We start from the raw sequence: 13959 nt of genomic DNA on the forward strand, positions 1-13959 counted from the left end.
GGAGGTATGCCGAAGCCGTCTTTGTTTGTTTTGACTTACATGATTGGATATCACCGAGTTCGGCAACATCTGTTTTTTATCGTTTTTATTGAGTTTATACGTTAATCATAGTATTTAATACATTGCCCAAGTACTCAATACTTGCTCACAAACAAAGTGGGGTATTTTTGAAAATCTAAATTAAAAAATGTTTATCTAACCACTATACATTTTGATTTGAGAGCTGAAAACTTGACCAATCAGCGTGAAGCATACATAATCATTCTGAAACAACTTTTTGTCCAAATTATTGGGTTGACATTGAGCTCCATCAAGATGCTGTATTTAGAGGATTATTTGGAAAGTAAGTCAAGTTAAAACACTTTGAATATTTACATAAGTATCATTTCTGTGTCACCGAAATTTTTTTTCGTTGTCAAGAAATGTGAAATATTTTATTTTTAATTTTCAATTTCAGTGATTGAGAACCTCCCAATGGAAATGCGGGAAAGGTTCACGGACATGCGAGAGACAGATTTAGAAGTACAAAGTGAGTTTTCTAATGTTGCTGTTTAAGTAGTTATAAAGTTAACTTTTGGATTCATTGTGAACAATGAATTAATAAAATATGTGAAATTAAGAAGCAGTAACAAATTTATAACGTGTTTTTGTCTTCATTAGAAATGTGTTCGTGTGGCGTCAGGTGGCGCCAAAATATGGTTTCATTTTCCTTTTTGGCGGATTATACCCCCACGGGCCCCACCTTTTATCATTGTGTGACGATCAGATTATTAAAATTAAATGCTTGAATAAGGAGCCTCCCCTTTAAACCATACACCATCACATGGCCATAAACTGTAGCCGATTATTCATATTTTGCAATTCAAACATGGTTATAAAATCCATTATTTATTATCGAGCTGTCTTTCCAAGAAGGATGTTCTCCACGTCATTCTTCTGCATACAAACGGTAATTCTAAATGTCTAACATAATTTGAAAAATACCGTTTGTTACTGAAGTTTTTACATTCATTATATTAGAAGGCCGTGGCTTCAATAATTTTCGTTCAGTCAGTAATCATGAAAAGTGGTTAGAATTAAAACAGGCAAGCTGAGGCATTTTAGTTGCAGAAGTAATAATTTGAATTTTTGATAAATAGACAGTGTATGAATTTAAACACATATTACTAGTACTAGTAAGTGCATTAACCACTTATTTTTGAACCTTTTTAGAGATATTTAAGTAATACTTTTTGATTATAAATATAGTTTAATACCTTGAATTAATGTTATTAAAATTATGAGATTGGCCCCACCTGACGAACATTGCCACATGCCAATCATCTTGACATAGTTTTGTTATGATTTCATAAAATGAATTTGTATGCAATAATGTTGCTTATCAGTAAACATCATTAAGATTAAAGAGAAAGAACTTTCTGAAGAAACTCATGAGTGTGCATTTTCAGATGCCATGGATAGTCTAGATGACAGAACAAAAACATTTTTCAAGAAGTGCCAACAACCCAATGTAAAACAAGACTGGAAAGATGAACAGTTTGATAAAATTAAGCAGGTATACTAAATGATTGCTGAAAAACGTAAATATTATATGATTTTAGCACAATGCCACATAAAATGATATGTTGTAGTATGGTATTAATCCTAAGTTCACCAATTAAAGTGAATATTGTATAAAATAATACGTTTTTTTTTTTTTTTTTTAATTGACAATGTACCATACACAACTTCAAAATCTATTTTCCTATATGTTTATATGGTGTTTGTATTATTTGTATTCCATTCCAGGACTATATGAAGGCACTAGAAGGTGCTGATGATAAAGTCCAGTTAGCAAATCAAATTTATGACATGGTTTGTATCATTTTAAATACAGTGTTTACATGTTCATATCTTAAAATCACAAAGATGCTAGGTTTTTTGTTAAAAAGGAACTAGTGCTTCGTGGACTGATAAATCCAGGATATACATGTAAAAGGAACAGAGGGTAAAATTTTTATCCTGCCCCCCTTTTTTTTGGGGGGGGGGATAGAGGAATAAATTAGTCCCTTAATAACCTTGTTTCATTGTTGACAAAGCATTTTAGATTTTATATTTTTTTGTCCATCACAATTGATGTCCCACTGAGAAAGATAAATTTTTCTTTCCAGGTCGACAGACATTTACGAAAACTAGATTTAGAACTTCAGAAATTTAAAATGGAACTTGAAGCAGACAATGCAGGAATTACAGAAATTTTAGAAAAACGTAAGGCATTTCTATATCTTGGTCATGTTTGTTGACATTCTTGTAACAATTGATGACTGTAAAGCATAGCAGTTATCATGGTCTGCAAACAGACTATAATTTTAGTTGGTATAATAACCAGTTTTTTTCTAAAGCTGAATTTTTTAAGTATTCTAGAAAATATTTATAGTAGTATATGCAGGGTATTATTCGAAGAATTCAGGCATGTTAGCTTAAAACTTGGTAGTGTAAATTTTAATTTACTAAGATTAGTAGTAGTTGTGTCATTTCTTTTAGGTTCCTTGGAACTAGACAATCCCCCTGTGCACAATAACCATAAAGCAGAAAGTAAGTAATAACGCCTCTACATTATGAAAGTAAGATTCTATATACTTATTAACTTCTTTCACAATTGAAAGTTTCTATTTTGTTGCAATTGATAAAAAGTAAGCATTCTATAAGGGTTAAAAACAATAAAAAGAATATGATTTATGACATGATGCTGATTTACATTCAATACAAGATTTTCATTTTTTCTGACATCTTCCCTCTAGAGCGAAAATACACGATGTCCAATGCCCTAGCGAGCCATTTAGACAAACGACAGACAACAGAGAGGGTACTGTCTTCATTAGCCCATGAAGCTGCCAGGGAAACATTTAAGACAAATACCAGTTTATATAATACTGTAGGAGGTGGAGGATTAACTTTAGGTTGGTAAACATTGAGATGGCATGACACCAATATAATAAATAGTAAACAGTTTGTACTTGTGTACATACAGTTTGTACTTGTGTACATACACTGCAGAACTATACATATTGACACAGGAGCCGGAGCTGTGTACAATTCTTGTTACCACAGTAGCCAGAAGCATTTCACTTGGATTATTCATTCTAATTTGCCAGTAAAATACTCGTCCTAATTTGCCAGTAAGTACTAAGTGGGCATGATTATTTTCTTCCAATAAATTTGGCTTTGTTCTCTTCAGGTCAAGTCGGAGCACAAAGTAATGCAGCTATTGCGGCAGCAGCATCACAAGCAATTGCAGCAACACAGCAGGTCTTTAAGGTAGATAAGAGGATGCCTTGTTTACTAACTTAAAGTTAAGCTTTAGTTATGCCCCAAAATATCTCATCCACATGGGAAAATAGTTTTGAACATGACTTTTGGTTTCTCTTAAATCATGATGTTGAGAGAAATTATTGTCTTTTAGTGGAACTTATTTTTACCTTGAAATAAGCAAGTGAGATTCCGTATCATAGATTGAAAGATAAAACAAACACATCCAATGGCTGATTTGTTGGAAAGCAAGTAAATGAGTTTAAAAACTTCATCAAGGGTCATAATTGTTCATCCACACTCCTTACCCATTTCAGATGCAGCAGGGCAGGAGAACAGGTAGTTTTAAAGCTAGTTACAATGTATTCAGTAACCCTCAGGTAGCCAAAGATTTCATCACAGCTGGGGCGGCCATAGAGGCTCCACTTACCCCAGAAAGTGGGAGGTCGCAACGAACTAAAAAGTAAGCTGTTCTTACTATAAGGAATGTAATAGAGTGCCAACCAGTCGATTGACATGAAGGTTTTGTTTTTGTTAGTTTAAATGTCATAATTTTAACTCTTCACACTGATAAATATGCAGATTGATCATCTAAAATAGAATGTCCGAGATTGTAGTGAAACTTTGGGTTTGAAGTTATGTCTGAACTTATGAGGTAGTCAACCTTATAATCGGTAATCTTGATACAGCAGTAGAATCATATTGCAGGAATTCAGCAGATCAAGGATTACACAGAAAAGGTGTCACTTTAATCATGTGGCAGACTGTTTCTTTCAAAGTTACATGGGTATCAATATGCCGTCTGTTTGAGGTTTCCCTCTCGTTTAATGCAGAAAAGAAAATTTTAAAAAAATTAATTAGCATGCTTTGTACCTGTCATTTAGGAGAAAGAGAGGGCCCAGTTGTAATGTATATCATTTATGAATGTAGGCAAACCCAAAAAGCTGCAGCCTACCTACAGCAGCAGCAACAAAAACAGAGTGGTGCCCAGCCAACTCCCACACAACCCTTATCAGCCCCCGCAACACCGCAGCCATCACCTGCAGCCTCTTTATCAACAGCAGCTACACCAGCACCACCTACAACGGTGGAGGAAATGGTGACGGAGCCATTTTTGGACGAAAATGGCCAGCAAGGCGAGTGGTCGTACGATCCAAATGAACCTAGATACTGTGTATGTAACCAGGTTTCCTATGGAGATATGGTTGGATGTGATAATCAAGATGTAAGTATTGTGTAATAAGGTGCTGTAGAATTCAACTGGTTTATTAAAAATTTCAGTGGTCTCCAGAAATCTGTGTTTGAAATGGTTATTATTTATGGGTTTATCAGCAGTTCTTTGTTTCAACATGTAGGGTTTTATTTTTAATTGTGAATGAAGGCAAAAATATACATTTGCAAGGCATATTCTATGAAAATATTCAAATGCTATTCTTAAAAATACAATCTTGAAATTTTAGTAAGCATAAAACTCAGATAACCAACAAACTGAAACTAAATCAGAATGTGGAGCAGCCTGGGCAGGCCTGACAGTTCTTGTTGTTACGGGTATTCTTTTTGCCAGATTTGTCCTTTTCCTCCATTTACTCTTGAACTTTTTCCAGATATGCTCCTCTATGTCAAATCAAATTCATGTCACAATTTCCATCTTTCTTTCAGTGCCCAATAGAGTGGTTCCATTATGGTTGTGTGGGACTCACACAGGCGCCAAAAGGAAAGTGGTACTGTCCGCAGTGCACGTCAGCCATGAAGAGAAGAGGAAGGAGGTGATTATATCTCTCGTCGTCATCACCCGGTTGGCATTAGAACTGCGTGTGGCAAAGAATTGTGACAAATAACTGTAGACAACTTGTAGAGCACTCATCTGTCTTTCTAGGCCACAGTTGTTTGATATGTGGCATAGAACTGTGGCAAATAAGACTTAAAGTTCTGCAGAGAGCGCAAGGCTACATGTGTTTGGTGTATGGCAAAGAACTGTGGCAATTAACAGTAGACTACTTGTAGAGCACTCATTTCTTCTCTCTTAAAGCAGTAGATGTGGCATAACGCAAGTTTAAGAGCACTTGTCTTGCTTTCTCTCTTGGTTATATTAATGCCATGTGTTAGTTAGCAATGTGTGCCAAATAACAATAGACTTCTTGAGCTTTTGTCACTCTCTAGAGCAACAGCTATTTGCACTCTTTTTAAATTAGAAATCTACTCATCTGGTCAAGGTAGAATTGTGTAGCAAAAAAGGAAGAAAAAAACATTGTTAATCTTGCAAGGGCTCACTCTAGAATTGTAAATTATTGCCAGTTGATTAACATATTTTAGTTTGGCCTAGAAAATGTTTATAAAGCTACTGTATTATCACCTTTTTACCTTAGAAATTTTGTTGTGACTAAAATCATCCAGATGTTTGACTGTGAGAAATTTTTTCCTGTAGTGAGCCCAGTATACCGTGTGAAATAGAAAAATCTACAGTTGAAAATAGATTGATGTGTACCACTGTCAGATTACTAATTTCACACCTTCACCTTGTATAACAAAACTACACATATAAAACAACATTAAGTAGATATCAGTCTCCTGCAGATTTAAATTTCCTGTCATGCAAGACGGTAGAAATTTTTAGAAATGCTGTGTTGGATTAGAGATTTCTATATAGCGATAAAGACCATTGCAAGCCAATGAGCCTCTCGCATATTCAATGATTTTGGTATGGTAGAGGGATTTTGAGAGTTGGGTTTGACATTGAAAATTTGCAATTGTGGTGGTACACATAAATATTGAGTATGCCTCACCAATTGGAAGCTTAATATGCAATGCTTTGGAAGCACAAAGATGAGAGAAAGGGAAAAAATTCTTGCAAGAATTCGCATGTGCACAAGTAACTCGCTATATCAGCTTTTTTTCTTCAAAATGTTTTAGATTAAGAGAATAAAACATCAGATCAGCTTTCATTCCTTTCATTTCAGTACTGGTGAAAAACAGACATGAAGAAGCTATGTGTCCAGTTTTATTGCTATGAAATAGAGACATGTCTTTACATTCACCCAGCAAATTTGGCACAAAGTGCTTGTCACTTATTTCTTATTATTCGTACAATGTGGGGGAAAAAAGGGTTGATGATACAGACTTTACGTGGTTTTGTTCTTTTAAATAAAAGAACAATACAAATATGGTGTTTTAGCTGAGAGTTTAATTATATAGGTCTCCAATTAAACTAGTCGCTAGATAATACAAGAAGAAAATGTTTCTGTTGTGCACAGAGCTCTGTGGTTTTGCCAATTACTAGTATATACTCCTTGTGTTAGTGTTGGTGAACTAAAATCATTAATTTGGCTTTAGCATATTTAATTAGTACATACAGGTAATTTGTTTAAATTCAATTTGCAAGTTTAGTTAGATAATGGTTAGATTAACAGATTTTTAACCAAGATTTGTAATCGGTAACATTATAAATTACTTATATTCAGAATTTATTTATCAGTTTCTTTATTATATTCAATTATTTATATTCATATTTCAATTACTGAAGAGCTGTTAAAAATTCTACTATTTCCATTACTGCACTGTATTGTCAAAGAGTGATCTATTCATTTTATTGTGCTCTGTAAATTGTGTAAGACCATGCAAGAAACAGATTGATAGGCTCTTCCCAGTACCTTCATAAAAAGCCTGACTGAATCCTTTAAAATGCTAGCTGTGTTAGCTTATTACTAGTAATAATTTTAAGTAAAAGCAGTAAAGAAACAGATTGAACAATTTACAGTAGAAAGGAATTGGCAGCAGGGTGACACTCAGAAGTTAGTTGCCTGTGATATTAGAAGTATATACCCTGAGATTTCCACATATTTCTTTCTTTAAAGAACCCATAAATAAATGTGAAGTTTCAAAAATCTTACTTTCACACGAGTTGTTTTATTTATTTTATTGTTTGTGTTTGTTTTATCATGTTCTGTTTTATTATTGTTTTTTAATTAATTAATTATTTTTTTATTTTATCTTTTTATTGAAAATGTGACTGAATGGCCACCATTAATTAAATGTTTCCAGACTGAGTGCTCGATACACCTGACAATGAAGACTGGCTTTGTGAAAATTTTAAAGGGGCATTCTTACATCTTTCCAAATTTTTCACAGGTAGTTCATTTTAATGGTAACTATGAGTTCATAAATCCAAAGACTGATTACCTTGGTGATGATTTACAAAATTGTTGAGAAAAAATGCTTACTAATTTCTGTTTCAAAGCCTTGTAAAATAACTTTTTTATTTCAAAAAACGGTCGGAGGTTAGGTAAATAACTTCAAATGTTACATAACTTTGAAAATTATAGTGCATGAAAGTTTTAATTTCATTTTGTTTGATCCATTCATTCTGCAAGCAAACAAAAATATCAAACTGAGTTTTCGTCCTCCATGGACTAAAGAACTCTAAATCTTTAAAAATAATGACTGGTCCCTGTGTCTCACAGTTCGGCATCTTATTATATGGCAAGTAATAGGACATCCGGGTGTTTTGAGCTCGCATCGTGCGCTGCAAACAAAGAAGGGAGGGCTGCCATTTTTCTCGTCCGCCCTTTGTACAGGGAGATTAAAGGACACCGATTGCTTGTCATCTAACCACCGAAAGGGAATTCGGGGGAGTGCTACTTGGCCACTTGTAGCAGGTCAGGTCTGATCAGTGGAGCGCAGCCTTCAAGATGGAGAGCTTGAGACGGCCGTTCGATCCTGTTGCACACGAGCTGGATGCAAATTTCCGGCTTACTAAATATGCTGACCTGAAAGGATGAGGGTGTAAAGTCCCCCAAGAAGTTCTGCTCAAACTTCTTGAGGGACTCCAACAGGACAGCAGTGCACAGGATGCTGAACAGTCTCACTTCCAGTATGTGGCTCAAGTCCCACGCGTTGGTAAGTCAACCACATGGTCCCTGGCCGAACGATCGGTCCCCAGGCGGGGAACCAGCGGAACGGTCCAGGGTCCGATTTTGCTAAAGACCATAATTAAAGGTCAATTTTGGGCCAGTTTCATCAATTTTGTCAGAAATGTGTAAAATAAATGCTTCTTCGGATTAGAATTGGATCTTTTTGCTGTTTTGGAGGGTGTATTGTCTGAAGGAAATTTTTCCTTTCTGAGCTCTCGAAGACAAAATGGCGCCGATTTGTTGATTACCGGCTTAATTCACCCACGTGGGTTGCCCACGTGGTTTGGGTCAAAGTACATTCTAGTGGCACGAGTTGTTGTATGCGAATAAACCAAAATATCTTTTTACAACCATGCTGCATGAATTGGTTAGAGAATTTAACGTTCATTATTTTAACTGGGAAGCTTATCTCTTGTCTGCCACAACAATGTGATTATCGAAAAGCATGGAACGCATTGAAATGAAGTATAATATTTCAATCAAAACACCTTGAGCCTAAGAAATCCTTTGGGGGGGGGGGGGTGGAGAAGGTATTTTATTTCGTCAAAAAGGAGGAGAATATCACCCCTATAAGTCTTTTAATTGGGTCAGAATTTTAATGAAGCAGAAATGTTTGCTTAAAAATAAACTAGGTTTAGTCTAAGCTATATCCTTCGTACTTCTGAATGATGTTTTTATCATTTTATTTATGCAAGAGAACTCAGTTCAATTTTTATGTTTAAAAAATGATGACTGGCACTTTCTCAGTTCTTGTTGTCATGATTTCTTATCTATTGCTCATATTGTCATTATTTCTTCTTTGTTTTGTAGGAATTGGGATGGATGCCTGCGTTACTCCACTGCGGCACGGTGGCCTGTCATTGGTCCAGACAACTGATTTCTTTTATCCATTGGTTGATGACCCTTACATGATGGTAGAGTCTCATAGGACATCACAACCACCAGATGTTATCATGCTGATTAAGCACAGAGGATCATTTAAATTATAAAAAAAAAAAATCAATGTGTTTCCTAATTGATTTTCTGCAATTGTATTACCTTTTTATGATTTTCTCAATCATGCTCCTTCTTCCCCCACCTCTGCTCCACTTTTTAGAAAATATAAATAAACATTCATATCATTGATTGAATACTTTTCTAAAAATTAACAAACCAAGAATTTTTCATCAGTGAAGTAATGTAACATAAGTATGGTTCATTACTTTGTTGTGAGCCTTTCCTTCCTGTAAATGTAGCTGTATTTAACAATTATCCTGTGATTTGTAAGATTAAACACCATTTCTATTTGACAATAAATCAAGTGATATGAAAAGTTTCCTTTGATTTACGCAAGCTTTGCTTATGAATAAGTTGAAATTTATATTTATAACCTGAAGAAGTATTTTATCAACATAAAATAAAACAAAATAAGATTTTACATGAGAAGATTACATCATATGTTTAAGTTAATGAAAATGAATATCTATACAAGTAGGAAAATTGTGTTTTTTCAAGGTTTTCAGGTAAAATGCAAGTATAAGTATTTGAAAGTTGTTTTAATTGGTATCGTCAACTTTCCTCTTTTCCCAGGGCAGGATTGCTTGTGCTAATGTGTTGAGTGACCTGTACGCCATGGGAGTGACAGAATGTGACAACATGCTGGCGCTGCTGGCCGTTAGCAACAAGATGGGAGACAAGGAGAGAGATGTTGTGGTTCCACTGATGTTGACAGGGTTCAAGGTAGACAACTGGTTTTATGTTGTTTTTCAGGGTGCATGGGTCTGTTTCACAAAAGAGCTCCAGCCAGGAAGTAGGTCTTTTGCAGCTACAGATGACTAGATGTTGACTTCTTTTGTTTACTGGAGAGGTTACTGTCAAATATGTTCTGTGATGTTGATGCACATACAGAATATTTGTTCAGACTAAAAAGCTGTAAATAATTTGGCTACAAGAATTTATCGTTCAGTTTTCCTTACCACCGTTCTTGTTCATATGTCTTTTAACAGGATTTTAGAAGTCTGTTTTATGCACACTGTATGTGTCTTCTGATATTTCAGGATCTGGCAGAAGAGGCAAACACACAGGTGACCGGTGGTCAGACAGTGATAAACCCATGGATGACCATTGGTGGAGTGGCTACCACTGTCTGCCAGCCTAATGAATTCATCATGTAAGTAAATGGTGAACTTACAACTGCTGTCACATCTGTCACATTGATTGAGGTACTCGCAAATCGAGATTTGAAGCAGCATGTTAATTTCTACTTGTTAGTTGGCTTTGAATACAGATCTTATTAAGCAGTGAGTCCTAGATAGTTAGAAATGTTGGTCGAAACTCGAAAGAGTCAACTCATAGGCACTGGATACTATTTCTAGCTGTATGACCAAAGATCAGGTGACCAGTCCATCCAGCTCGTTCACCTAGTGAAAGGTCGCAGGTTGAGACCACAATGTTGGTCAGTTGCTAAATGTAAGTTCCAGTATCAGAGTTGTTCATATTTATCATTGTTGTTGTACATATCGATGCGGTTATTTTAGGCCAGACAACGCTGTCATTGGTGATGTCCTAGTACTGACCAAGCCCCTAGGGACCCAAGTGGCGGTCAATGCCTACCAGTGGCTTGACCAGCCCGAGAGATGGAACAGGATTAAGCTGGTGGTCAGCGAGGAGGACGTGAAGAAGGCTTACCAACGTGCAATGTTCAGTATGGCCAGGCTAAACAGGACAGGTGAGCGATTGGAATTTAGGCAAGTGTAATTGAGTTCTAGGGTTGATTAGTACAGTAAGACGTTTTAGTTTGGATACTTGCACTGTCTTGTTTGGCCAAATTGAACGGTACAGGTGAGTTCAGTTGTAATCGAGACAGACATTTGACTGAGAATCGGATGTTATTTTCTCTCACAGCTGCAAGACTAATGCACAAGTACAACGCGCATGGCGCCACGGATGTCACGGGATTCGGTCTCCTTGGGCACGCGAGCAACCTGGCACGCATTCAGAAGAACGAGGTCGGGTTCGTCATACATAACCTTCCCATCATTGCCAAGATGGCGGCCGTCAGCAAGGCGTGCGGTAATATGTTTGGACTTTTGCAAGGACAGTCGGCTGAAACATCAGGTACGGACTTTTTTAAATAAATATTAACAAAATACAAATGCAGTTACACACGGATACTTATGTGACAAAAACATGTACTTGAAAAGATATAAAATCTCCTGTACAGAATATTTTGATTGCGTTGTGCTTGGTGACCAAAAAGTCTTGGTACATTAATTTTGCAAAATTCATATTTAATACTTTGAAATTTTAAGCAGGGTCGAACTTAAGTACACTGAGAGGTTGGTGAATCCTGTCATTTTTGTAGTAAAGACAAGAAATGCACTCGAAATAATCTGCTCCCAGAGTTACTACGTACCTTGGGCTTTTTTCGTCCCAAATGTTCCCATATTCTGAGCTATTGAATGTTCCAATTTTAGTGGCATTTGACATTCTTTCCTTTGATTGAGTTATCTGCCTCGAATCATTTTTACCATTACTTCATGTTTCAGGTGGCTTGCTAATCACGTTACCCAGAGAGCAAGCGGCAGCATTTTGTAAAGACATTGAAAAACAGGAAGGTTATCAGGCCTGGATCATAGGGATTGTCGAGAAAGGAAATCGTTCTGCAAGAATCATTGACAAGCCAAGAGTTATTGAAGTACCAGCGAAAGAAAAGGAGGGAGAGTTGTGGTAGCAGTATTGAACGTGAATGTGCACACGGACCAGGGACTATTTTTGCGCAAGAAGCTTACGGCGGCAAGTGCAGGAGTATCGATTGCAGCAGTTGTTACAGTTTTTACCATCTGCGCTGCGTATCCGAAGCATTTTAATTTCTATTATGTTAATGGGCATTTTCTTCCCAAGAATCTGATCAATTCATATTTTTCCATTAGCAATATGTGGACGACTTTTAGATATGTGAAGAAAATTAAATCGGTGATATTCAGTGAAAAGAAATTCTACTGTGACCCAAAGATTATCATTGTTGAAATCGCTTTTAAATCAACCTGTGATGATGATGAAAGAAAGAAAGTGAAGACCACCCAATCGCTGTTCACTTTCATCTTCAGTGCGGGACAGTCCTCGTGCAGGCTTGAGCACCCTGCGCGTCACTGAGCGTTCTGAGACGATGAACATATAGGCCTCTTCATCCACCAGTTTGGTTGGTGACCCGTTTTCTACATGAAGCCAAAGTGTGCAAACCCTTTCGAAAAAGGTGCCGTTTGGTGGAACACTTTGAAAACTGGTCAACGTAATCACGAACAGTGTACCAGCTCTGGTTGTTTTGGCATCAGAAATTATTTCGTCTTGTGGTCGTAAAATTTTGTTTTGATTGTTGTAAATTGGATGGTAATTGTAATTTTCTTAAGATTGTACCAGCTTCATGTATTTCTCGTTTAAAACGTAGATAAACATGTATGTTCAAGTCATCATTCTGAATAAAACGGATCTATGTAAGCCTAGATATTAAGTCCTTTCTTGCCATATATTTATATTTGAGGCGTGTAATGAGGGAAACGCATGCCCATAATTTTTTTTGTATAATTTAATAACATTTTGAATTTAATTATTAATATGACCACATGAGTAACTTCCGTTTTCGTAATATCGGGGGTTCTTGATAAGAAGCACAAGTTAAAATATAAGAGCGGCAAAAGGCCAAGATTTTCAGACTTGAACCCCTCATAGATTACATTCAGATTCACACATCGTACTCGCTGGGTCGGTCCAACTCTGTGGGGGATTCTTGCTAATGTGGAATCGGATAAATTGACTCTCGCCAACTGCAGTCACCTTAACTGAATGACGCGACTCCTCTTTTTTAGACCTACGTCACCAGCTTGTCTGTATTTTCTGATTTCACTCAGCAAGAGTCCTGACAGAGTTGGATCAGTCTCTATAGATCGATGATGTCCATGGGCGCATTCAGATTCACGCATTGCTCTAGCTGGGTTTGTCCAATCTACGATCGATCTGCATCGACAGATGGTGTCTTTGGGAATAGGACCTTAGTTCCCTTGTATAAACTGACCCAAACTGTACATTATTTTAAAGTTCAGGGTCTGTTGGGCAAAGTTATGTAGCCATTAATTGGAAATGGCGAGTTGCCGCATACTTGATTTCATATTTTTATGTACAGACACAGATGTGTCTGTACATATTGCCATCACCTGCGTCTGTCGTCGCCGTCGTCGCCGTCGCCGATGCCGATGCCGTCGCCGATGCTGTCGCCGATGCCGGCGCCGTGCACTTTCAGTGTTAACACGATAAGTGGAAGACAGTTTTACTTTTTGGCTTTATATTTACAGAGCTGATGAATATTCATAAAACGCAGGTCAAGTTCGAAAATCAGCATGATCGAGCCATTATTGTAGAAGTTATGCTGTTTTTTCACTTTTCAGCATATATACAACGCTGTTAACACATTTCAAGGAAAACCGATAGGCCTGTTGTCATGAAACTCACAGGAGCAATCAATCTTACTAAAATGCAGGTCAAGTTCAAAAATCCGCATGATCGGGCCACTATTTTAGTAGTTATGCTGTTTTTTCACTTTTTAGCATATATGCAACACTGTAAACACAATATAAAAATAAAAACAGATAGGCCAATTGTCATTTAAACTCACAGGAGTGGTCAATCTTACTAAAATGCAGGTTGAGTTTGAAAATTAGCATAATCAGGCCATTATTTTAGAAGTTATGCTGTTTTTTCACATTTCCTCAGATTCAATTCTTAGGCATGT

The 13959-nt window shown here is 36.6% G+C and overlaps 2 protein-coding genes across 3 annotated transcripts; both read left to right on the forward strand.

Annotated features, from left to right (window-relative positions):
• The first annotated feature begins 172 nt into the window (after nucleotides 1-172).
• Nucleotides 173-7174, forward strand: LOC106166563 (inhibitor of growth protein 3). 2 transcript variants are annotated; one of them, XM_013545174.2, is made up of 12 exons: nucleotides 173-343; nucleotides 458-529; nucleotides 1449-1555; nucleotides 1789-1854; nucleotides 2151-2247; nucleotides 2524-2574; nucleotides 2781-2939; nucleotides 3218-3297; nucleotides 3606-3751; nucleotides 4219-4513; nucleotides 4948-5054; nucleotides 6246-7174. In XM_013545174.2, the coding sequence occupies exons 1-12, from the start codon at nucleotides 316-318 to the stop codon at nucleotides 6265-6267; spliced, it is 1230 nt and encodes a 409-aa protein (XP_013400628.1). In that variant the 5' UTR covers nucleotides 173-315; the 3' UTR covers nucleotides 6268-7174. The 2 variants fall into 2 exon arrangements, with proteins under 2 accessions (XP_013400628.1, XP_086872228.1); XM_087016102.1 differs by having other exon boundaries at nucleotides 4948-7174.
• A 595-nt stretch (nucleotides 7175-7769) lies between these two features.
• LOC106166573 (inactive selenide, water dikinase-like protein) lies at nucleotides 7770-12676 on the forward strand. Its single transcript, XM_013545193.3, has 7 exons — nucleotides 7770-8181; nucleotides 9006-9109; nucleotides 9765-9914; nucleotides 10232-10344; nucleotides 10712-10902; nucleotides 11079-11291; nucleotides 11723-12676. Exons 2-7 carry the CDS (start codon nucleotides 9014-9016, stop codon nucleotides 11905-11907), a joined length of 948 nt encoding a protein of 315 aa, XP_013400647.1. The 5' UTR covers nucleotides 7770-8181; nucleotides 9006-9013; the 3' UTR covers nucleotides 11908-12676.
• Nucleotides 12677-13959: the final 1283 nt, after the last annotated feature.

The sequence above is a fragment of the Lingula anatina genome, chromosome 6, assembly GCF_051362555.1.
Source record: "Lingula anatina isolate TDL-2025a chromosome 6, LinAna3.0, whole genome shotgun sequence".
NCBI classification, from domain to species: Eukaryota; Metazoa; Brachiopoda; class Lingulata; order Lingulida; family Lingulidae; genus Lingula; species Lingula anatina.